Genomic DNA, 24,429 nt, shown 5'->3' with positions numbered 1-24,429 from the left:
ATAGCCATATTTAGAAGGGGTGGGAGATTATAAGTTGGGGCCCCTTCAAGAAATCTGTTGATGAAATATATCTGTGGCAACAGGGAAGTTAATATGTGACTGTAGATAATGAGATGTAGTTTTTAACTGATTTTTAAAAATACTCTGTTCAAAAATGTATCTAGTTATGTATGTGTGTATATTTACCCCATTTATTCAGAACTAGCAGAAGCCTAATGCTGCCCCAGGTGATGAAAAATTCCACTGCCCTTCCTTATCCTCTCTGTACTGAAACTGACTTAATGACTTTGAAGGAATCAAGAAGATACAAGTAGTCAAATGCTAAAAGAAACTCCACACAGTGATTCCCATTTGTTATATTTCCCTCCCATAGTGGGAGTCCCATCATTCCCATATTTCTGTCTGTTTTGCAAGTGAATTGCTATGTGGTGTTATTGCTGGCTTGATGTCACAGAATTAGACCGTAGTGTCAGTGCTGCAGTTCATAATTTTATTTATATTGGTGCATGGCATGTTTAAATGACTACCGTATAAGATCATGTATGAGAAAGAGATCTACAAAAGATTAAAATATGCCACCCCAGATGGCTGTTTTGTTTTGCTGGCTATGTATTTATTATGAAACTGATGTTATCATGACTTTCTATGAATTAAAAGTATAAAGTAACATGTATATAAAGTCGTTATTACTATTATTTTAGTGCGTGCATGTTTTGACACTAATACAGTGAAGTTACAAATATTTTTATATTCAGATTGTGAAGTGGACGTTCTTCAGTCGCCGTTACGCTTTTTGTTGTCTGTTTTTATAGCATTTAGACGTTCTATGTATTGCCAAATTAACAATGATCTAGAAAAGCATATTTCATTATTTCAAATGTTTTGCGCCAATGTTACCGACACGCATTCACAAAATGTTATCGTATGTCATTGTTCTAACCTCAAATCCACAATGGGGATTTCTATGTGCGATGAAATGATGCCAATAAATGTGAAGGTACAGTTTACGGCTGCAAGCGTAGGTTATCATGCTGAAAGTGCTATGGACAAGCAATTTGATCTTTGTCATAATATTAAATACATATATTACATACACACTGAATGTAATTATTGATCAGACAAGTTCTGTGAAAGGACAGATTATTTACTTTTTGACATAAAGGAACATGGTTCAATGGTGGACAAGAACAGTGAGAAGGCTGTGCGATTTAAATATTTCATCAGCAACGTAATTTGAGATGAATATTAGTCAGATATTTGTTTGGAATGATACTTATTGCGTATAATGGAATCGATCTGTATTACTTGAATGACAAAAGTGACGTGATTATACATCAGACGTGTTCATATCTCTTCAGTTGTGGTATAAAGTGTTCGAAAGTGACTATAAGCCGTGCTTCCGAGGGGGAAAAGAAAAAAATGGTGCATGTTTATGGCTCTGATATCAGTATCTAAAACACATTCATCACTTGAAGAGAGCGAATTTCCAAATAAATATAGCAAAACGTCAGAAATGGCAGATTCTTTGTGGGAAGACAGGGAAGTTCGGTTTGACATTCCATTACAGTAAGTACAATCAGGTGACAAGAAAGCAAGGCACTTCCTAACCCAACATTAAATTTGTGCAAACTGGATGTAACTAATAATAGTTTTACACAGCTATTTCCTTGAAAATAATGAGGTGTATATGTACTGTACCATGTCTCACAACACATGCTGTTCACGTAATTTGGTCTGTATAGTATAATATCCATATAAAATTGGATGGTAATAATTTTATCACCCAGTGATGTATTTGTTAAGTGTAATACATACCCTACATATTTGCTTTAGTCCGATGAAGTACTTGGATAACATTGCCAAATGTAGCAGTCACACTACTCTGTCCTGTGCTGGGACTTGCAGCATGCCATGCATAGCCACAAACAGAGTCCATTTATAGAATATAAACACTTTAATAATGGATTTGTTGGACTTATGTGAACAGTTGTATGAGGAATGTTAATATGAAGAAATGCAAGGGACCATGTATCAAACCTTGATGAACAAAGAGGAACATCTGTTTATCCCTTAGGCAGAATTTAAGTCAATGAATGCAGTAACTGAAGCATTAGCTTATAAACACTACTATTAATTGGTGAAGAGGTTTATAAAATATTTGTGTATTGTACTGTTTGGGCCAGTATGATTAAAGCATAAGAAAAGCCTGTGCAGACATTTCAAGAATATTTTTTTGCTTTGTCAATTATAGGGGCTGTTTGGTAAATTTACTGTCTACATATGTATCATACACATTCTCTATGGTAGACATGGAATGCACAAATTTAGTGCACAGTTTGAGATGATGCATGTTTGCCTGTTTGTTCATGTTTTCAGAACAATTCCATGAATTTCAATTATGTTTGGTACTGATAGGTCTGCATTGAAAGTTATCTGCCAAATTTCAGTTTGATCCATACTACTTCATTATAATAAGTCTATTTTACATTAAGCTTGAGTTGAACTTTATTAGACATCTAAAAATTAGTTTATCATACAGAAGAAGTTGATACATTATCTGAATATTAGATATTAGGATCTGCAGTTTTATTTGGACTTCTTTTTCAAAGTAATTACTATTTAGCTACATTTAGAGATAAATATTTTTGCAGTCAATATCTGCATTATATTTGTACCTGCTGTAAATTAATTTAAGACCAGTGAGGGGTGGAAGACATGTCCTTTAATTACACCTTTCCTCTGTTGTTATTTATACACATTTTATTATTGGTATCTTTGTTGTAGTCAGATGAAAATGAGACCTGGTGAGAAAATATTGGATAAACTGGATTATGTTGAAGATACAAAAGGAAATGGTGGGGATAAAGGTCGCTTGGTGATAACTAATCTGAGAATTATGTGGCATTCACATTCCATGCCTAGAATCAATTTGTGTAAGTAGAATTTAAATATTTAAATATTTTACAACACCTCTGTCCAGTAAAATATTTATAGTGACAAGAAAATAGTTGTCAATGTGGATGTACTACTTTTAATTATTTTTATTTCTGGTGCTACTATTTGTGTTATCCCTGGTCTCCTAAATTGTGACTTCATTAAATTTTACCTTCCTCACATTTATGTTTCTGTTATGCAAGCAATACAACATAATCACTGTCAGACCATATAGGCAGCAAAATGTATCATATCCTCATGAAGGAATGTTGCTTCAATCTATCTGTCGGAGGATATGTACCTTCACTTTCTGTACATTTATTTTCACCACCACCATATGGTGGTATGAGTGATATTATGGGTATTACTACCAAAGGAACAAATTTACTACACAGTGACTGTGAACTTGAGTCTAGCACACACCTGCAAGACATCACCTATCACCAAACTTGGTTCAGAATCTGTTTTATTTGTGTTTACTAGGCTGAACATGAACAAAACAAAATAGTCATAGGGGAATAAAAGACAATGAAGTACCAACTTCTTGGTAAGAAGAGGAATTGTGAGTTCTGTTATATAACCTGAACTAGTATTTGTTAAGAAGTGTGCATAAGTTGAACTTTGGAAGCCCACTGAGGGATAGATACATTAAAAATACTTCATTTAGGAACTTTTGTTGAAGAGAACTGCTGAAATGTTATGACCATTTATGACTAGTGACAGGTCTTTTAATAAGTTAGTGTCACATATGGGTACTCATATTGAAACATGTGCCAGTATATAATCTCATTTTCCCCATTTGCCTCACAAATATACAACTTTGAGGCCGTTTTGGGATTAAAGTGTCCCCTCTTATGAAAAAAGATAAACTTCTTTGACTTGCTAATGTAGTGGTAATGGTAAATTGTGAAACAATGACAAGAATTATGCATGCAAAAGAGGCATATTTAATTGGTCACCATACTGTAAAGATTATGCACAGCAAGCTTTTGAGGTTTCATGATACAGTTCTGAAAGTGACCTTTCCTTTTCAGCTATCGGCTACTCTTGTATAGTTACTGCAGCAACAAAAACGGTGAACTCAGTAAGTTTATTCTATTTTGTAAACAGTCAGCATTTGCATGATTAGGATTTGAGTTTTTCTCAGTGATATGAATTTAGACAGTGGTCTTCTGGGTTCTTGCTCCATGTAGTCTTATTTGCATAGTTTTTTGTTTGTTTGTTCCCCCCCCCCCCATATTGTAATAATATGGTGTCCATGTGAATCAGGAATGATTTTCAGTGGTATGTAAATAGGAGAGGAGATGATTCTTTGGCCATGAGGTTTGGAGAAGAGGTGATGAAAGAAGTCTTGTGACCATGAGAAGTGGAAAATAGTGATAGAGTCTTTTAGCAGGCTTATGGGCAGGTGAAGAGGTAATGAGAAGGTACATGTCAACTGATTTTGCACAGTATGAAGTCCATTGTTAGGCTCTGATATGAGGAGACTTGAATGTCTTGAGTTTTGTTACCAGAGGGCAAGATGGTACTATTGTATTTGGTAAGACACATCTGTGTGTGTGTGTTTGTTTATTTGCTTGTTTGTTCCTGATCTTGTGGCATCACTGCATGAAGTTGAATGGAAATAGAAGTGTACTAACAGCATGTTATATGTGTATGATATTCATTTCAGCAACTTCGAGGGGTGACAGAAGCTCTCCACATTCTGACCAAATCAAATAATACAAGATTTGAGTTCATTTTTACAAACCTAATACCAGAAAATTCAAGACACTTCACATCTGTGATGGGTGTGCACAAGTATGTAAGATTATCATGTAATGACCATGTGGTCCACATTATATTAGCCAGAATTTATTTCTTGTAACCAGTTTCACAGACATGAACTTCTCAGTAAGACATTGAAAAAATTATGTATATGACATAAGCATGTCTAACCACCTTCATTCTTTTCAATGTATTGTCATAACCAGCTTGTTATAATGAAGATTTTCTTGAGAAGCTGATAGTCACTCCAGAACTGTGGTGACCACAGTCTTAATTCTCAATGCTATAAAAAATTGTAAATTGTATTTTTAATGTTATTCTTATCTTTGTCCCTAGGGTTTCCACGTGGTCTCATACTGTCAGATTTTCCACCTAAAATTTTCTATGCTTTTGTAATTTTCTCCATGTGAGCAATGCACCTCATCCATCTTATCCTCCTTGACTTTTTCACTGTATCAAACAACAGAACCACTGTACAACCTGTTGTGGTGTGAGTGGCAGAAACACCATTTAATATAAGAATTTTTAAGCAAATTGTCTTTTATAGGAGGAAAATATAATGTGGTGGATAAATTATGAACATGGTGATGGTGTAAAACCTGAGGTTAAATTCCATAATTGTCAGTTACAGGGAATTCATGATAGAGGAAAGTGTTTATAGAAATAGATTACTGATATGTGTATTCGTTGATTTGTAATTTCTCTCTAGCATCTGTGTGTAAGTATAAAAGAAAGAAGGTTTCTAAGTTTTTCGCAGACATTTTGTAAGATAAATAAAAAAAGTTAATTTGCACACTCTTCATATCCTCCCGTCCATTGCTAAACAATTTCTGCAGTCGATATAGCATTGTTAAACAATGGACAACCAATCAAGCAGCAGCTGATTTTTTGGATTATCTGTCCTTTGAGTATCTTAAGTAATAGGATTCTGGAGACCACCTGACTGTATTCTGTAACATTCACTCCACCACCTTTGTAGGGCCTACACATCCTCTAGAATGTATCGAGAGCTGAAGCTGCGAGGAGCCATCATACACAACAAGCAACTAAATATCCTGCCTCTTGAACAGGTGTATACGACTGTGCCAGGTGTCTGGAACCTTTCTAGTGATCAGGTGATATATGACAGGAAATATGCCTTATGTTCATTAACTTATTTTATTAGCTGTGGGCCAGAATATGTCACATTTTTATTTTGGAAGATCATCTGTAGTTATATTTATCAAACACTACAGTACAAGGCCTTTCTTGACATGGAAATGCACTCACTATTGCACTGCCAAATATCATGTCTAGTAGTTAGCACTTCTATTTATATTTAGGAGGTAATTACAGAAAGAACAATATTTACAGATGTGGTAATGTCACATTTTAAGGTAATACTAAAACAAAAATAGTAAATGGTGGACTTTGTACAAATGGAGATTTTTCACAGAAGTGAATCACCAAATTGCAAGAGTATTTTTACTGTAATTGTTGTTAGCCTAAGCTTATAGATTGAAACATTTGAATGAAAATAGTTCTAAATTCTTCCCAAAACTCAATTGACATGTTTTACTTATAGTTACCATTTTTATTTAACAGGGAAATCTTGGCACATTCGTTATCACAAATGTACGACTGGTATGGTTTGCAGATATGAATGAGAATTTCAACATCTCTCTTCCATACCTGCAGATAATGCACGTGAGTAAATACATTTTGTGGACTGATTCAGAGTTATTTGCAACTGTCAGCATACCTATCTCTCCAGTGACACATGTCAGGTAATGAATTCCAGACAGAGTTTCTGACGTTTCTGCAACTGCCATTTTGTCTTCATCATGAAATAGATCTAATTTGTTGCAGAAATTTCATGATTTGCTTCAAGAATTGTTGCATTTTGTATCTAATTAATGATACCGGTATGGGAATTTTGGTGTATAAATTTTTTGCTGTGACCTATGAGGGACACTGCTGAGATGTGAAAGAGTAAGACATTGATTTATTTTAATTTTTCATAAAAACCTGATAAGGGAAAGTAAATTGCTTTGGAGAGAAATACTTCTGTTTGGAATGAGTGACTTTCAATGGTGTTAAGGGTGACATTTATAATCCTGCTAGAATGTATGACTTCATTGCTCTTTGAGAATTATATTCTTATTATGGTTTACACTTGGCTTTTCTCAGAATGAAGAAGTAAATCTAATTAAAAGTAGGTTTAGAGGTGCTCGTGTATTATACTAGTTTGCCCATAAAACTGTCCATGGATTGAGGTAGTGATTCTGGAGCATAAAGGCTCCCTTATTTTTGTCTTAGGTGAAAATTCGTGAGTCCAAATTTGGCCCTGCACTGGTTGTGGAATGTGCAGAGGGTGGTGGTGGCTACGTGCTGGGGTTCCGTATTGATCCCAAGGAGAAGTTGCAGTCAGTTCATAAAGAGCTGTTGTCCCTGCAGAAAGTATATGGACAGATGCCATTATTTGGAGTGCAGTTCAAGGTGGGAGAACAGGTAAACAACAGTAGCGTGAATATTGTGCATTTAGCCAATTTTATGGACAGGAAACTAACTAGAGTCCAAGTAGCTGACTGCAGTCAATAGTGTACTTTGCTTTGCCAAATGAAACTCTCTCTCTTCACCTCCTTTGTCACCTTCAATATCTCATTTCTCAGCACAGTTCATTAACGCCTTGATGAGTTTCCAGCCTCATTTCTGACCGAATGTGTTAATTTTTTCATTAATCAGTTTATGGCAAATACTTGCTTTTCAACAGTATAAATGATTATTATTATCATGGAAGGCATGGAAATATACATCAGAAGGAGATATATTTCACTGCAAATGGCATGGAAAGGGTGAATATGCAACTTGCTTTTTTCTGTGCAGAGTGAACCTTGTGCTGAACTGCCATCCATGGTGGAAAATATCCAGGAGTTCGATGACACAAAGGACGAGCTGTCAAATGCATTTGTGGCTTATTTTGTGGATTCTGGACACAAGAAGGACCGTGAACCTGTTTACAGTCCAGAGCTAGGACTAGCTATTGAGAAACTTAAAGATGGCTTTACAATTCAGAGCCTATGGGAAGTTCTGCCAAGTTCACAGTGAGTTGCAACAATTTCACTTTGCCTTATATATTTGTTCTCTGTTAAGCCAGTGTATCTAGTCATCATACAGTGTTAAAATATGTTAACCCTAAGCCTTCATTTCTTATTTTTAATACAATAATGTTGGTATGTCTGTCTGTCCCTGCCTCATCTCCTAACTCGCAAACCACTGAATACGTTTCCACTCAACTTACTAATAATCATTATGCCCCTACAGACCTTTCTGATTTTGTACTTTTAAATTTATTCTGATTAATAATTCTAAGTAGGCAGCATGCAGACTTATGAGGTGGTAGTGACACTACTTAATGTAGTCCTTAAAGTTTGTGTAATTACAGTTTTTTACAAAATACATTAATTTTGTTGAGATTATGTCCTTGTAGAATGTAAAACAACAGCAGCAACATAGCCTGGTGGTCACAGAACATCTACAAGAATAAGTTGTTCCCAGAACTTAAATAAGTATGTCTTGCAAGTGGATGAACCTTGTAATTGTCACAACCAAGTGATAAACTATACATAAAACCAATTAAGTGCCTGCTTGTATGTTGGGATTTTTCACTTCACCCCCATATCCAGTTTGGCTCTGGTGTTGGGTGCTGTGATTATTGGCTGGGCGTTAAACTTTGTGATCATGGCTTTATATTAAAAAACTATCAGGTCAAATACATACATACGTACATAAAACTATCAAGTTTTATAATTTTGATTTCAAAGTGCCAGATCATAGGTAGGAATTGAGGGATTTATATTGTACTAGTCTGTCATTCGTAATACATACCTGTTGAGTGATTATAGATGAATATGGAGCTCTGATAGAATGATAGCATTGCCCTTTGTGGACTAGTGGTTAGCATGATCGCCAGAAACTTGAATCTAGCCATGTGGCATATTTTACCTTCTTACTAATAAGTTGGCCCACTGAATTCAAATTTTGAAAATTTTAACTCTATACATGCCTGCATGAGTTTAGGTTTAATAGTACTGAAGAGGCAGAGTGTGGAACAATGTATTTTTATTATACATTACATTTACAAGTTGAATGTATGAACAAAGGTTTGCTTTGATGTGCAGCAACAGGATTCCACTGCTCTGCTCCTGAGCTTTATAGAACTGTACAGTTATAAGAGAGGCAGTCCTACAGGTTTTATATAAAAATGGAAATGGTGAGCAGTAGAGCAGGAAATGCTGAAACTGTGAGTGGTGTGGACATGATTGGATATCTGTAAACTACATATGCAGATAACATGTCTCTTCTAGTATGCACAAGTTGATACCTCGTTTCTTCTGTAATATTCATGTTTGTAACATGCAATTTCTGGTATATACAAGTTAATAGTGTTCATTCTCTACCATGTACAAGTTGATAATATTATGACCCTTTACTGAGCTAGATAAATCCAGAATCCAGTTCATACCCATACACCCTAATTCTAAACATGGATCTTAATATCATCCTTCCATCTACACTTAGATCTCCCAAACGGTCTTTTCATTTCTTGTGTTCTGACCAGAATTTGAATTAATTTCTTGGCACCCCCGAGCACGCTGCTTGCCTAGTCCATCTTATCTACCTTGATTTTTATGATTCTACTAGTATTAGTGATGTATACAAGTTATGAAGTTCCTTGTGTGTTGTTCATCTTCCTGTTCTAATGGTATCTCGGATCCAAATATTATTTTGAGCACCCTCTTGTGAAATATCCTTAAATCTAGGTTCATCCCTTATGGTAAAAGACGAAGAATAACGCCCATACAAAACGGGATAAAATGTCTGTCGTGTGTTGCTGATAGTAGGATGGTTCATAGCTTCTGTAATATTTCTCAGCCATAGAGGTTATTTAGTATCAAGTGAAACAGCAAATGATTTTGGATGCTGAACTGTATATAATGTAAATACTCACACATGTTTTTCACTGTATAACTTCTGGTCACATCTTTCTTGCTTTATGATGTCCTTGGTTTATTCTAAGGAGTCACTGTAAAAATCTTCTCATTTCCATTTTCCCCCATACTAGCAGGTGCAGTTGTTCATGTTGCGAGATAACTGTTGCCACCATAAAAACATGTTAAAGTTTGGCTGTTTGACTTCTGGTCAGATCACGCTCACTCATTGTTGGCACTCTTGGTTTTTTCTCTGGAGTTATTGCAGAGCCTTTAATTGCGAGGCCAGATCGTAGAACGATTCCACCATCTTCATTCTCTAGAAATTGTGAAATGGACTTCACCTCTTGTGAGATATGTCTGCAGACAGAATAAACGCAGTCACAAAGTATTTTACCTTTTTTTCCTAAGTATTTTACAAGAAGATTTTAACTACTAAGTTTATTTAGGATTACCTTCAATAATTAATATTCAGCTGATCAAAAAATTCTATGTTCTGCTAGGTTAGGTGTCTGTCTTACCCAGTGGATTTCCTAATAATGACTTTGCTCTGTATGATTTTTTTGACCTTTGGCCATAACACTGAGAACTTTTTGCTCTTTTTTTCATCTTCTTTAGTGATTGATGTCACAGGAAAGCAGGATTCTGGTCTCTGAAACCAAAACCATACTGATGCAGTCTTATTTACCTTTCACCTAATGAAACAATTTAAAGTACTTTTATTTTTTTGTCACTAATATCAAACATTTCAAAACATTATGTATTTAAACTTTATATAGAATTTCATGTGATTATTTTTGTTCAGGTTTGTCAGCCCATGATGATATGCATAGAAATTGCAGGACCTCATTTTTAAATTGAGGGTTTTATAATAATATGAATATTTAACACACAGAAACAAGTCCAGTGAATTTATAAGAGGGTTATTTTTTATTTAAAAATATTTCCAGCTGGTTAAAGATGAGGTTATGCCTGTTATAAATATTGACAGAAAATCAGCAGGTTAGGCACCTGGTGAAGTACATTCCCAGAGTATTACCATGTATATTATCCACTTTATAATATGATTCTGAAGGTTTGTGACTGTAATCTATTTTATTTGGACATTTTCATCGCATAGAGAAAGGCAATACATGACATCAGTGGATACTTGGGACTGATTGACACATAAATTCAATGGATCTTTTTATTCAGACACTGGATTAATTCCGAAAGAAAATACTCTTACAGTCATTCAATTTCTAACCAATATTGCTCATGTAAAATAACACTTCATTTGATCCTGTGAAATTTATAAATTGTAAAATCAAAAAATTATAAGCTCCACTTATGTGTAATGCATATTAATGTATAATAAAAATTTCAGGGTTCCAAAGGAATGATGTGTTCAGATAAAAATAACAAATACAGCACTGGTGAGGCAGGGCTTTTAAGACAAAGTGTAGTTGATAGATTTTTCTCGCACATTTAAAATCTCAATTGAACCTTGGAGATTGAGGCACTAGGTACATTATAAAGTTTATTTGTTTCTTTTCTTGTTTTGCATGCATTATACTAACTACAGAATTATGTAGTTTCAGATTAGAAATAATAAGGTGATGATGATGGATGAGTATGAATGGATATGGGAAAAATGTATCATAAATTATGTAAAATTCCTGTTTTGTCATTCACCAGAAGGGACTAAGGAAGACCACAAGAAACCATAGTTGCATGGTAGCTCTTACAAAATTTATACTTCTTACCAGACATAATTATCTCAGTTGGAATTCTTGATTCCCTTGATTTGATCAGTGATTTGTAAAAATCATCTCATAAAGTGTGAAGTTTTATTGATAAAGAAATATATTGTAAAGAAGCAGTGGGATGCTGCATGCAAAGTGACATAGTAGTCAAGATCAGAAATGTTAGCTACCAACCATCAATATTACAAAATGCCAGGTACACAAGTTCAGGAGAGTAATTTAGTTGGCTAACAGCTGTCACCTAAGATTTGTTGGTTGCCAGCACATAGCATAAGCATGTGACACTGGAATATGTGCAGGGTTTATCAAATGTTGCTCATCCATGGCAAATGTAAAACTTTTGCTGCTTAGTAGAAAACTATTTGTATTCTGAATTTAGCAGTGATGAATTTTCAGCTGCATAAATTATGTGACATCTAACAGTAGACTGATTTTCATTGATGAATTGGGAAAGGTCTGGAAGTAATTAGTCAAGACCTATTTTAAGGTTATTCCAGTGGCTGCTGTATACATAGGAAAAGTGTGGGAGAATTCCAAATAGATAGGAAGATGGGTGAGGAAGACCATATGAAACCTTAGTCAGAGTACAGTAGTTGGCCTCTGCACACAGAATCAAACCTGGTACCTCCTGAAAATAAGGCATGGTGAATTCTCACTTACAAGGTTCATGTAGAAAATGTCTGTAATTTGTGATCTTTTAACAAACATTTCAAGCATGTGGCAAATGAAGTTTTAATGTGAATGAAATGAATTTTGATTACCTCTAAATATACAGATAACTCTGGAACCCTGAAAAGCATTATTATCTACATGTAAGAACCTCATGTTGAAATCATTTACCTAGATTTAATTACAAAGTAGTAATCCTGTTACTTTTTAGTACCTTTTCCACTGTTTTTGAGTTTTTACTTTGGCCAGGATTGTGCCTCAAATCTGGGAGACCCTGATAAGTCCTTTTCCCAGATTTTGATATTTCATGAAGTTTTTCAGATCCTCCTGAAATGAAAGTGCATGGGGTGGACATTAATATGAATTAAATTATCAACAACTGTAAGACTGACTGACAAATTTATCAATTGATAAATATATTGATCAGTCACTTAATTGAATGTGGAGTAGGATGGGACTGAATTTTTTGGAATGACTGCTTCAATTTTATGTATTTTACAAGCCTTTAGGAAAGATATGTGTGAAAGGATTTGAAAGGAGGAAGCACTGGCTTGTTTGAAAGTATTCAAGATTTAAATAAGATACATATTGAATATGAAACTGGCATGCTGACCATTTAACTGCACTATTTGATGCATTCTCTGCTTAATCCACTTAACGAATAGAGCCTGGAGGTTCAGCACTGGTGGTACATATATGTTAAGAAAAATATGGGCAAAGAATAGGTACTTTTGCTAGTGAATAATGCAGAAGGGGTAGAAGAAACTATGTGATTCAATATGTAATCAAGGTTTTTTTCTGATCTTGAGATTTCCTGCCTTTTCTTCTGTCTACCCTCAATAAACTTAGTACCAAAACATACAAATAACACATCAAATGACTGACACTTCTGGGCCAAAGTAGGTGGGTATGTTCACACTTTGACTGCTCTATCCCAGGAAAAGAGCCTGTAGTACTGATTCAGCTGGAGGCTAGATGGGCCCCAGAACTGTTCTGGATGTGGCAGTAGGGACACAAATTTGCCGCTGCCAAAAATCAAGTGCATAATCAATCACATTACTAATTGAGCTGTGACATGGGCATTTAAATCTGAATGTTAACCACTACAGATTTTTGCATAAGAGTTGTTGGATTAAGCATCATTGTTAGTGTGATGCAGGGGTAGTTACCTTGGTTCTTGACCATGAGAGTCCAGTGGTGGGTCTGGGGAGCTGAATGAGCAGGAGGCAAGAAGTGTTGTGTTTTATCATCACCCTTTTGTTGCTGCTTCTTTGACTTGTCACCGTTGTTGTCCTCTCCAAGTCCTGAGTCTGACTGACTGGCTCCTGGTTTCCGGACACATGATGGGAATGAAAAATGCATCTCGAGTTCAGGTGGTTGCTGGGGGCATGCATTACTACCCGCAACAGTCACTGTCCATCCAGCACTGCCTGAAACAAGTCCACAGATGCAAGCCAACAGCCCAGGTCCAGGACACTGAATATACATCTTCTTCACGTTCATCAATCACTGAGCATTATGTTCAAGCAGTTTGCATTGTCGCTTCATATTTGGGAGTTTCCAGGTTAAAATCTGGGCTTAGATACCAGTTATCCTTACTGAGTGTGTAATTTTTGCAGTTTTCATTTTAGCCGTATCTGTGTGGTTGTTGTATGCTTGAAAAGCAAGCTAGTTTTAATTTTATATTAGCACTAGTATTATCCTGAGTCTTGGCAGACCACAGAAAAGTTATTGCATTGTTAGGTCTTGTTCAACTGACTCTGTCAGTATTACTTACCACCTCCACCATTTTGGTAGTGGGATTGGATTCGTTCGGGCTTGTAGTGTTTTGTCCGAGGTCGTGACCAGTGATGTGGTGGACCTCTGTGGAACTGTCTGGTGGGCCATCTAATTGGAAGCATGGCTACCCTTGTTGCTTGATCAGTCTCTGAATCACTGCTAGATGATACAGATAACTCTGAACAGGCAAGCTCTCCTGAACCTTCTAGCAGGTTGGTGGCATTAAGGTGGGGATTTGGCAGACAGAGGTATGCAGTGCCGTGGTCTGAGTCTCCTGTACAGCTGTTTGGTTCCAGCACAGTTACAGGTAGTTTCTCCACTGAAATGACAGAGGTTCTCCTCATACTGCAGTTGTTGATCAGTTCTGGCAGGATTGTGGGTTCTTCTTTGTTCCTGTCACTCTTCTTTGGTGGTAGATGGCTTTGAACTGTGTATTGTCGTATTCTGTTGCTATCACCACCCACAACAGTCACTGTTCTTGGTAATGCGGGATGTTTTCTCTGTGGTAATCTTTTTTCTTTGTCTGATAGATCAGATGGAGCTGTGAAATACAGGTTTGGATTAACAAAGTCTTGATATAGGAATGCCAGCGTTGTTAGAGGAGATGTATAAGGGTAGAGAAATAATGAGAAGTGATTGTGACACTCCATAGGTCTGTCTACATGTTTAACTTCCATTATTACTTAACTAATTTTAACACTAACATTTTAAATGTATCATACACTAATAATTCAGGTTTTTTAAACTATCAATGCAGATATTAATTGATGGTTTAATAAAGTTGAATTATTAACACTAATAATTTGCCCATACTAGTCAAGCATAATGAAGCTCAAATAAAATTATAAAATTTCTCAAAATTGGTTATTTATACAAATAATTTGTATATTAAGATCTATAAATTTTATTTTAAACTCATTTAATGGTTTAATCTGTATAAAAATTCAAGGATGGATATATTATGCCACCACACAGCATATTTTCTGTACTATTGATTAACTCTGTCAATAATAGATTGTGAGTGAACATTTATGTCAGTGAGGTGACCCACATATCATGGTGCATTCATTGCACTTATCAGACACAATTGATATTGTGGGCTGTAGGTTTATTACCTCCATGCTAAATGCATGCCTTGATTGTGGAGTGTTTTTGCAAAGTGTGACTTTTGAAAGTACACGAATTTAACTTATTTCTTAGATATACTGTATAGAGAATGTATTGTACCAGAAAAATGTCAGTCTTGAAATTTCAGTGGAGAATGTTTTCCAGAAAACAGAAAAGTGATTTTTGGAATGATGTCCTTCTATGAATATGGACACGTAAGTCCTTGAAAGTTTAAAATTTCTTTCTGTTTTATATTTATAAATGATTACAACCTACATCTTGTAAATATTAACGTAATATCTTAAAATTTAAGGAGATTTTACAAGAATTTAACTTTTTACCTTCCCCGCAGCTGCTGTCTGGTGTGCCACGGTCATCTTTCAACAGATAGAAATTTATCCACCCCTTGGAGAGTGTCAGTAGATCCTTGTCCTCTGTGTGGGGTGCTAATGCGGCTTTGCCCTGATAGTCCTTTCTGTCTTCCTGCCCTTCACATACAGAGCCGTCTGGTATCCTTGACTGCCTTTTCATCTTCTCTGCCCTGGGAATTTTTGATGGGCATGATGGTCTCTGGATTACCTTCTTTGTGATATCACCATTAGTTGCTGTGACATTTCCATCGATAATGTCTTCATGATTGCTGTCACTAGTTTCACTGTTTGAAACACTGTATCTCTTCTGTCTGTACTTGTTGCTGGTTGCCTGGTTCAGACCCAGACAGCTATGAGAGACCGTGTTGCTCCGTTTACCCAGAGAATTTCCAGTGCTGACTTTGGTACCTGCTTGTCCTGCTGGCAAAGAGGGTCTTGGTCTTCTGTCAGGTGGTAGGCATGACTGGTCTTCTGTAGAAGATTCCAGGGATCCACTCCTCTCTTCTGGAATCACCTCAAATCTCTGGTGGAATCTGGTCCCCAGGAGATTGGCAGATCGCCTGCTTGGTAAAGCATGAATTAGTTGTGGAGGTGTGTGGGCAGATATTTGTGACTTCTGGAGAGATTGTTGAAATGTGATCACAGTGTCTGGGCTCAGTTTTCTTGTCCCTGTTGGTGACTTCATAATAGGTATTGATGATTTAAGTGATTGCTGAGTTCTAAGTAAGTTTCTTATTAGGTGCGGAGGTGACTCTGGTTTTTCAGATTGAGGGTTTGTTTTTAGTGTTGAACTGTTTTTCTCCTTTTCACACTTGATTTCTGGTGAAGTTTGGCAGGAAACTGTGTTGAGTGATTTTTTTTCAGGGGATTTTTCAGCTGTCTTTGACTTAATGTCTTTTGCTGTGTCAGTTTCTCTGCCATGCTCCTGCTCCATGTTCTGGTCAGCAAGTGATATTTTTGCTTTCTCTCCTAGCTGTGTTTCAGCTTTGTTCACGTTGTTTGTAACATCACCTTCATTATCACTTTTTTGTGCTGTTGTGTTTTGTTTTATCAAATTTTCACAATTTGTTTGCTCAGTTTCTAATTCTTCAGTAGGTGTCAGGACAGATTCAGTTGCTTCAGTGGACAGAGATTCTTTTATGGTTTCCTTACCATTTTGAACCATCCTTTGTGCTTGACCTAATTTGTCCTCACATTGAGCACTGGTCTTATGTAGTGATGTTTCCACTGGAGGACTCTGGTCTTCTAATTTTGATTTATCAGCCTCATGACTTGGACTGATTTTTGTTTTACTGGCCTTTGGGGATGCACGCCCTTTCTGCATCTTCCTTCTGAAAACATTTATTGCTTTTTCTGGATACCTTTGTACTTCAGATGTCTGTTCTATTGTCATTACATTTCCTTCTTCTGGGGTGGTTGATGTTTCTTGAGATGTAATGTATGTCGTTGGTTTAAGTTCTTCATCGTCTTCTGTTACCTCATTTGAAATATCTACTGTACACTCCTCTCCATGCTTGTTTGCTTCCTGTACTTTACCCTGATGTCTTGTGTAATTTGCGTTTGCTCCAGCTTCTCGCTCAGAAGACTTCCTTTCTTCTTGTTTTGTGGTACAATCTTTAGAACGGTTTGATGTCTTCAGCAGAGGTCTGTGTTCTTTGTGTTTCCTTTCTTTATACATTGTTGCTCCATTTTGTAAAATTTTAACTGCTATTTGCTTAGGAGTCTCCTGGTCTTTATGTGGTGGATGCTTATGTTTTGAAACTTTAAATCGTTTTACAGGTGGACTGTGTTCTTGTAATGCCTGTTCATTCTTCATCATATTTCCAGCACTTAAAAAGTTTGATATATCTACAGGAATTCTTTGCTCCAGCAACTTCTGTTCTTTCGGTCCCTGATCCTCATTCCTTGAGACAATAAAAGTCCCTCCCCCAGTATTGCCTTGTGCCATGGAATTAAATGTTGCTGTACTTGGTGATCTTATATGAGGAGGCATTTCTGCTGAGAATGTTTCCTGTATTGGTTTTATGGAACCCTTTGCTTCTTCCTGAGTTGTATTCTCAGTTTGTGATATGTCTGTGCACTGCATGCCAGCCAGTGCCTGTGCACTGATTACACCACCAGTTTCTACATCTGTCCAAACATTCTCATCCTGTTGTGTGTTTGTATCTGCCTGTCCATTCATATTTTTCAATCTGCTTATTTTCTTCTTCTTGATACTTAACTGCTGATGTCTTTGAGACAGCTTCTTCTTTAACCTGTCTGGCATGCTTTGCGATACAACTTGCCTGTCTATGTCTTCTCCTACTTTGACAATACCTGCTTCATCAAGCCCTGTTGCCATGGACACAAAAAATGCCTTGCCTTTCCCTCGAGGCGTTGCTGGATTGATTCTCCTTTGCGAATCATATTTATGATTTCTCTCTTCTGGTAACAGTTCAACTATGTCACCTCTCACTGGCTTCGAGTCGTGGTTCATGGGCTTGTGCGTACTGGTACTTGAAGAGGGTTTTTCCTCCAGGCTGTCCACCAAACTGATGCACTCTGAATCACTGTTGCTGTTGCTTGAACATTCCCCTGATGACGTGTTGACGAGCATAGACACAGAACGGGGCAGGGCTGAGTAGCGAGGCACGACCAGTTGAACTTCATAGCTCTTGCGGTATGTACTTCCAGTCCCGACACAGGAACTTATGGGACCATGAATGGGAGATGGAGGCAGTGCATTGGCAGCAGAGAGTTTTCGATTCATCCATAGTCTGTGTCGCTGGAGTTGCAGCCGGACAGCACGTTCCTCATCTGTCAACCTGCTCCAGCCATAATGACCTGATGCTTCACTTCCAACAGGGGTGAAATCTTCTGCTTCATGACTTGAAGCTTCTGGTTGGACACCCGGAGAGAATCTAGTTGTATGCAGCGGGTACACTGTAGTGCCAAATAACCTTGCCCCTGCTTGACCTGTAATAGAGCTGTTTGGCCTGATAACCAGGCATGTTTTACTTCCGCAAAATTCCACATCCTCTTTCATCGGTGAACGAATCGTCTCCTTGGTTCCTGAATCATCAGGACATCTGGCCGAGTTACTCTGCACCGCTGTTGGTTGTATAATGATTTCCCAGGATTTTGACTGATGTCTGCAGTAGGGAAAGTCGGTGCTGGTGGATGCTTGCTTTCTTGCTAGTTGTGTGCTTTCTGAAGGGGATTTAACTTTATCACATATTTTGGAATTATTCTCATTTGTAAATGCATTAAGCTCACCAAGTTTAGAACTGGCTTCAGTGGCATGCCCACTGTCTCCTGTTGGCTGCGAATTTGATTGCACCGACTGTGACGTGGAAATTTTGCCTAGCATATTCAGCACGGGCTTTCTGTCGCCTGTGCTGTCATTCATGAAATCGATGTGGTCTGTGGATTGCTCGGTGATGGTACTGGCAGGCCTGTCGAGGACAGTGGGGTTTGACTTCACGCTGAGTGTTGTGTCCTGAGTGGAGATCGTGTGGTCAGTCGACGGGGGCGACGCTGAACTCGTCAAGGACTGCATTGCAACTGAAGGCCTCTCGTTTGACGAACTAGACTCCATAGGCGTGATGCTGCAGGACTCTGAGGCTCGGTCTGATGCCGAAGACAGACTCTGTGACTGCTCTGGGTTGGGAGTGTTAACACAGGAGTCTGAGGGTGTACAACTCGTGTCTCTTCTGGGAGTCGAACTCTGCGTCCGGTCGCTCTGAATCAGTGCCCCATCTGGAGTTACTGTAGATGTCTGGGAGCTAAACTCAAGTGTGGAAATTCTGTTCCCGGAGGACCACTCAGGCGTGGGCGATGTGCTCTCTGTAGACGCAAATTCCATCGTTTTCGAAGAGGACGAATCGACCCTGGACGAAATACGAGGCTTCACCGTTTCCTTTGAAGGATGCGGAATTCTGCTTCCTGTATGATTACTGTGTGTAGATCGACCACTTTTCGGACTACTGAGTTTTTTCTCTGTATTTCCCTTACTGTTTGGACTTTGTATCATTTCTTTATTTGGCGTAGGTTGGGGTGTGCTGGAACAGGGCTCATTCTCTTTTGTTGGTGTTAAATATATCTCGTCCCGCAATACTCCTTGTGGCACAACATATTGTGTGGTATTTCGTGGAGTTTGACATTTTTCATTGCTGAGAGTGGATGATCTGCTATCCATGCACTCCAAACCTGGTGTCTGGGAGGATGACAGATTGTCTTTCACTGAACTTTGCGGCTCTGTAGACTCTGTAGTAGTTCGTACTTCTTTGTTGATGGCGGATGAAGGTCTGTCGCTTGTAGACTCTGGTTCTGGTGACTGGGAGGACGATAAATCATCTTTCACGAAACTTAGAAGCTTTGTGGATTCTGTAGTATTTGTTGAACTCTGTTTTACTCCTTCATTTGGTGTAGAAGTAAGTCTGTTGTCACCTACTGCTGTCTGCAGATGTGACATATCACCACGCACTGAAACCTGTGAGTTGTCAGAACGTACATTGTTTTGTGGACTCACATATTTCCACGGAGTGGATGAAGGTACTTCAGTTGAAGTTCGATCTGGTTTCGAGTCCTCCTTGGGGGAATTTAGAGGTCCCGAAGTTTCTTCAGATGCTCTGCCAGGCACTGACTCAATTGTTTCTTCAGACACTGTGTCAAGTGTGGATCTGGCAGGAGCCGCGTTCGTTGTACTTTCATTAGGGACAGGAGATCGATCCCCTTTCCCTGTTCTGTTACCCATTTTTTCGCTTATGTGATCGCTTGAGTCTGGTGACGATGTCCCTGCAGTGGGATCATCAGAGGAACTTCCTGGCTGGGTCGTGGGGTCACTGGAAATTGTGTCGGGGGTTTCGACGGGTACAGTGGCAACTCCACTATCACTTGAACACGATTGCTGCTTGGTCAGCGAATATTTCCGCATGACAGTCTCTGGCACAGAGTACCGCCGATGTAGCAGACCTGTGTTGGTCCGACCCCTGCCTCGTGGTTTGTTGCTTATCCCCATGTCAGCCAGCGTCGCCAGTTCTTCGCTGACACCAGTTGCCCTGAAGCAGGAGTCTCTTGAACACGCAATACATGACGCAGACTTTGTGTTTTGTTTGCCCCTACTAAGCCAAACACAAACATGAAGCAAATTACCATAAATGGACTGACAGAGTTTGACTTAATCAGACAGATGTTGAGTTCGTTATTTAGTTAAATAGTAAGTTCGTCTCTCAGTCAGTTAGTTGAGATCAGTTCAGTCTGTCGGTCTGGTAAGTTTATTTTGAACCAGATATTTGGTCAGTTATTAAGTACTCCATTAGTCGAGAAGCCTTGCAGACGTTAAACAGCCCCCAGTGAGAAATGGCAGGACAAAAGTCAAGTGTGGCCGAGTGACCCCAGAACTAAGAACGAATTGTATAAGAAATCGCTCGTCGGATGTTTTGTTGCCCGTGGAATTCGCGCCACGAGGGCGCGTGACATCGATCGGTTGGATTCGGAGGTTCACGTTCTAAATTGGTGAAACATGAACACATTATTGAACTTTCATGTCACAAATCAAGAAAATGTGGACGTTATGAATCCAAAGGGATTATTAAAAGATCCATCATGAACTCGGTACACCCGTGCAAGTAACCCAGTTTGGGATGTTACTAGCGATAGGCGTCCCTGAAAGTTATTTCTGATCCGTCAATATTTAACGAAGGTGGCGTCCACACAGAAGCACGTAACCACCGACGGACAGTAAAGCGTCTCATTACTCGTCAGATAGTATTTAAATGCAAATGGTGGAGTGCTGACGTCATGAAGACAGAGAAGGTGGTTATTGCGATGAAGAACACGAAAGAAGGGGACATGAAGCGAAGAAACAAGGCGAATTTCATTATTCATTCGTCGCCTTCATTCGATGCGAAACAGTCTCAGCCATCGGTAAATAAATCAGAAGGGAAATGTACGTTGAGCCTTTTTTATAATAATAATAATGTAATAATTTTCAGTTTACTGTAAAGTAGTTGTATTGGACTGATACGAAACCAAAAATGACTTCGCCTGGTAAATTTCTGCCCCGACCAACAATACGAAGCAAGTGATCGAGTTGTTTTGAAGACGAATCAAGTGGACAGACATATTTTATGCACTTCGTACAAAAAATACATGATAGAAGAACAAACACTGCTAAGGGAAAGTGCTAACACGTCACTACATTCCCTGGAACAGGACGGGGAGAATTCTTATGATTCATATTCAAATTATGCGTTGATTTCCATAATGAACGCCACTTCCGCAGACACGCTATCACGTGACCACTGTTATTTCCCTCTGCAAGTCTTCCATAGCGAGCTCAGAACGCGGAAGCAACTGGGTATCGTGAAATCACATTTAAATCAAACCACGGCTGTGCTTTTCAATAAGTGCATGAAAGACATACTGTGCGTCGCGTCGGTTCCACCCAGACACTTCGTACTTCACGTCTGTGTAACAATACTTGACACTGACTTCGTGTATTTAGGGTTCTGAAGGATTACATCTTGATCTTATGCGTTTTATACAAATAAACTTAGTGTATTCCGTTCACGATGTCTGTGGAGAGGACTTGGTATAAACACACGTAGTGCGATGGATAGAAATCCAAGTTCACAGTGAGGCGACGGTCGTAACAAACTAGTGTGGAAGTTTGAACCATGCTTGTCACAGTCGTAATGATACTGAAACACTTAAACTGTGTCATTGGGTTAACGTATTGATTTCCTGACTGCCTGTTTGTTGTTTTGACGTAAAAAGACAGACATCGCGTGAACTCGCTTGTGAAACTTCACCGGCAGGAACCAATAGGAGATCAGCATTTTATCGCCACCTGATCGGCATGTTTACATTAATATTACAGTGATCGTGAATGAAATATAGTAAACACTTGTTCCATTGTTGCTCGAAAGTGTTCGAGCACACGTTTTTGTAACATGATGATTTAATGTTTTGTATGAAATTCAACATTTCTTGTTTCGCTGCGCTGTGCTGGGTGAAACATAGGTAATCGCCCTGATGATGGAGGCAGTATGACCTCTGAAACGTTGGTGGAAATCTATCAGACTACACGGCGCAACAACCCAGAAGACAGGAATCTTGGTTAACATGCATACAGTGGATGTAGGAAGCAAATTTCCACGCTTGAAGCAAACTCTTGCATATTTCGTAGGAAGAGAAATCATACACGCAAAACAAAGATTCGTTACAGCGAAACAGATTACAAAATGCTCTGTGTGAGTAGCCGCAACATTTGTGGAACTGAGAGGACCGTTTGGCTTGTGGAGGCTGTAAGATATTTTAATGATCTGAAAACAACTGACGCTGTAAGAGCTTTGTACATAAAAGAGTGTGTCCAGCTGTTCATCCGAAAGTGTTATTTTTTTGTATATATTCCCTCGTCTAATTTTATACGTGCACAGCTAAAATAAATCTTATTCTCGTGAAAGGTAAAACGTGTAAGGATTTTGGACTACGCGGTACGATACTGTCCCGGAATTCGGCTGAATAGACTGAGGAGAATCACGCAATATATCATTCAGGATACTCGGCTCAGATTTAAACTGGATGCAGCCAGTGCGGTGCCCAGGGCGAAGCACCCTAAGCGCGGTGGTTGCTAACTCACCTATCGGAAGACAGGCACCTCGGGGGTTCCCAGACCCTCCGGATGGTGCTGAGAACTTCATCCAGAGATGAAGCTGAGGTGCCCACAGCGCCAACTGTGGACAGAAAGCACAATTGTTATTCTCAGCCTGCTACTGAAGTGCCCGTGCAGAAATCATGAAGAACTTTCATGCAGCTGTGAATTAATGCGTTCCTGGCTTTTCATTGTTTGCTGACTTATTGGATGCACATCAACTCCTGACAACACATAAAACATGTTACAATAAAACCTATATAAAACGGAACCTCCAATAAACTCGCACCTGCCTTTGTCGGAAAAAAATTTTGACCATTGAGGAATAGGCCTCTGCTGTGAATTCTAATTCTGATCAACGGAAGCTGTAATGAAAAGTAATTTTAATTATAACATTTATTACTTCCTGGTCACATAATTTTGTTCCGTACTGTGCTTCCTGGTATGAAAGGAATATTCCTGGCACAGATAGGAAAGAATCGAGCCGTTTGTCGACAAAATAGGGGCAGAATACCTTGTCGGACCACTGGAGGAAGGTCTGAGGCCACATGAACATGAGTGAGGAATTATAAATTTATAATACGGAATCAAATATTTCAGACTGCAGCAATTTATGGCTTCTCAGAGAGGACTCTCCTCCTTGTATTAATAGTCAGTTCTGTAATACAATAAAATTATACTTACTGTGGAATTAATTCAGTACTCCACTACGTGTAGGCTTTCTATCTATAAAATCTAATGTTTTCTGCGCAGTCTGCCACGAACTATTTACTTCTTGATGTGGTGAAAATGTAATTTATAAACAATCGCCACAAAATTCGATGATATATATTCACTGTAGTCACAACGTCGTAAAACAATCAAAGACTTGGCCACTGCCAAGTATCTGTGCATTGAGGACATCAAGACGAAACGCATCCCCGCATCTTATAAAGATACTACGATCTGTCTGCATGTTGAGGATGTCAAGATGAACACAGTCAGTCAAAACTTTAGTGTCTAAATAAGCCAATATTTCCAGTCGGGTTCGCCGTGACAGGGTATCAAGATGCCGTACTGAAATCGATGCTTTCCAAAAGGCAAGTCATATGTCTCGAGGAGCGGCGTGGTCAGGCTTTGCCGAGGAACTGACTGAGAAATTATTCTTGGGAGCTCCTTGATCAATACCACGTGGTCAGTGCTCGCGTGAGTCTCTCTTGACCAATGGACTGTTGACCGCAACTTGTGAAATTACAGCACCTGTCCTACAACGCCCTGTCGCCACTGCTTCTAGGCATAAAGCTCTGTTCTAGCAACCAACATTTCCAACGGTGTCAGAATCTTCCGTTTTTGAACTGTGTAGATTATGACCTAGGCATGTATGACGTTGAATGATAGAATGATTTGGAAAGAATGTGGAAGGAAGCGGTCGTGGCGTATTTTAACTTATTGCTGCCTTTAGCATGTGTCTG

The 24,429-nt window shown here is 38.6% G+C and overlaps 2 protein-coding genes across 8 annotated transcripts in view; one reads left to right on the top strand and one right to left on the bottom strand.

The window, feature by feature from the left end:
• The first annotated feature begins 801 nt into the window (after positions 1 to 801).
• The window catches only part of BBS5 (Bardet-Biedl syndrome 5 protein), a 23,996-nt gene continuing 368 nt past the window's right edge, over positions 802 to 24,429 (top strand). Inside the window, exons 1-9 of one of the 2 annotated variants that reach the window (XM_022084348.2) lie at positions 802 to 1,566; positions 2,785 to 2,933; positions 3,969 to 4,018; positions 4,607 to 4,734; positions 5,681 to 5,816; positions 6,286 to 6,387; positions 7,000 to 7,191; positions 7,567 to 7,784; positions 8,171 to 9,139. In XM_022084348.2, the coding sequence (XP_021940040.1) occupies positions 1,427 to 1,566; positions 2,785 to 2,933; positions 3,969 to 4,018; positions 4,607 to 4,734; positions 5,681 to 5,816; positions 6,286 to 6,387; positions 7,000 to 7,191; positions 7,567 to 7,784; positions 8,171 to 8,177 (1,122 nt within the window). In that variant the 5' untranslated portion in view covers positions 802 to 1,426 and the 3' untranslated portion in view covers positions 8,178 to 9,139. Of the gene's footprint in view, positions 1,567 to 2,784; positions 2,934 to 3,968; positions 4,019 to 4,606; positions 4,735 to 5,680; positions 5,817 to 6,285; positions 6,388 to 6,999; positions 7,192 to 7,566; positions 7,785 to 8,170; positions 9,140 to 24,429 lie in introns of those variants that run through there. The other variant, XM_087352800.1, reaches the window with a different exon arrangement.
• LOC110839812 (uncharacterized) overlaps positions 8,786 to 24,429 on the bottom strand; it is a 23,020-nt gene continuing 7,376 nt past the window's right edge. The window contains exons 1-8 of one of the 6 annotated variants that reach the window (XM_087352619.1): positions 23,663 to 24,225; positions 22,967 to 23,060; positions 15,313 to 20,444; positions 13,863 to 14,405; positions 13,255 to 13,515; positions 12,300 to 12,412; positions 10,193 to 10,323; positions 8,786 to 10,031 (exon numbers count right to left, since the gene is read on the bottom strand). In XM_087352619.1, the coding sequence (XP_087208745.1) occupies positions 9,857 to 10,031; positions 10,193 to 10,323; positions 12,300 to 12,412; positions 13,255 to 13,515; positions 13,863 to 14,405; positions 15,313 to 20,341 (6,252 nt within the window). In that variant the 5' untranslated portion in view covers positions 20,342 to 20,444; positions 22,967 to 23,060; positions 23,663 to 24,225 and the 3' untranslated portion in view covers positions 8,786 to 9,856. Of the gene's footprint in view, positions 10,032 to 10,126; positions 10,324 to 12,256; positions 12,413 to 13,254; positions 13,516 to 13,862; positions 14,406 to 15,312; positions 20,445 to 22,966; positions 23,061 to 23,662; positions 24,226 to 24,429 lie in introns of those variants that run through there. The other 5 variants (XM_087352600.1, XM_087352607.1, XR_015536139.1 and 2 more) reach the window with 5 other exon arrangements.

This window comes from Zootermopsis nevadensis, unplaced genomic scaffold (genome assembly GCF_977971745.1).
Source record: "Zootermopsis nevadensis isolate Lab colony 2312 unplaced genomic scaffold, Znev_1.0 Znev_ptg000002l, whole genome shotgun sequence".
In the NCBI taxonomy this organism is placed as follows: Eukaryota; Metazoa; Arthropoda; class Insecta; order Blattodea; family Termopsidae; genus Zootermopsis; species Zootermopsis nevadensis.
Note: the sequence above shows the minus strand (reverse complement) of the source record. Positions and strands in the feature narration are given on the sequence as shown.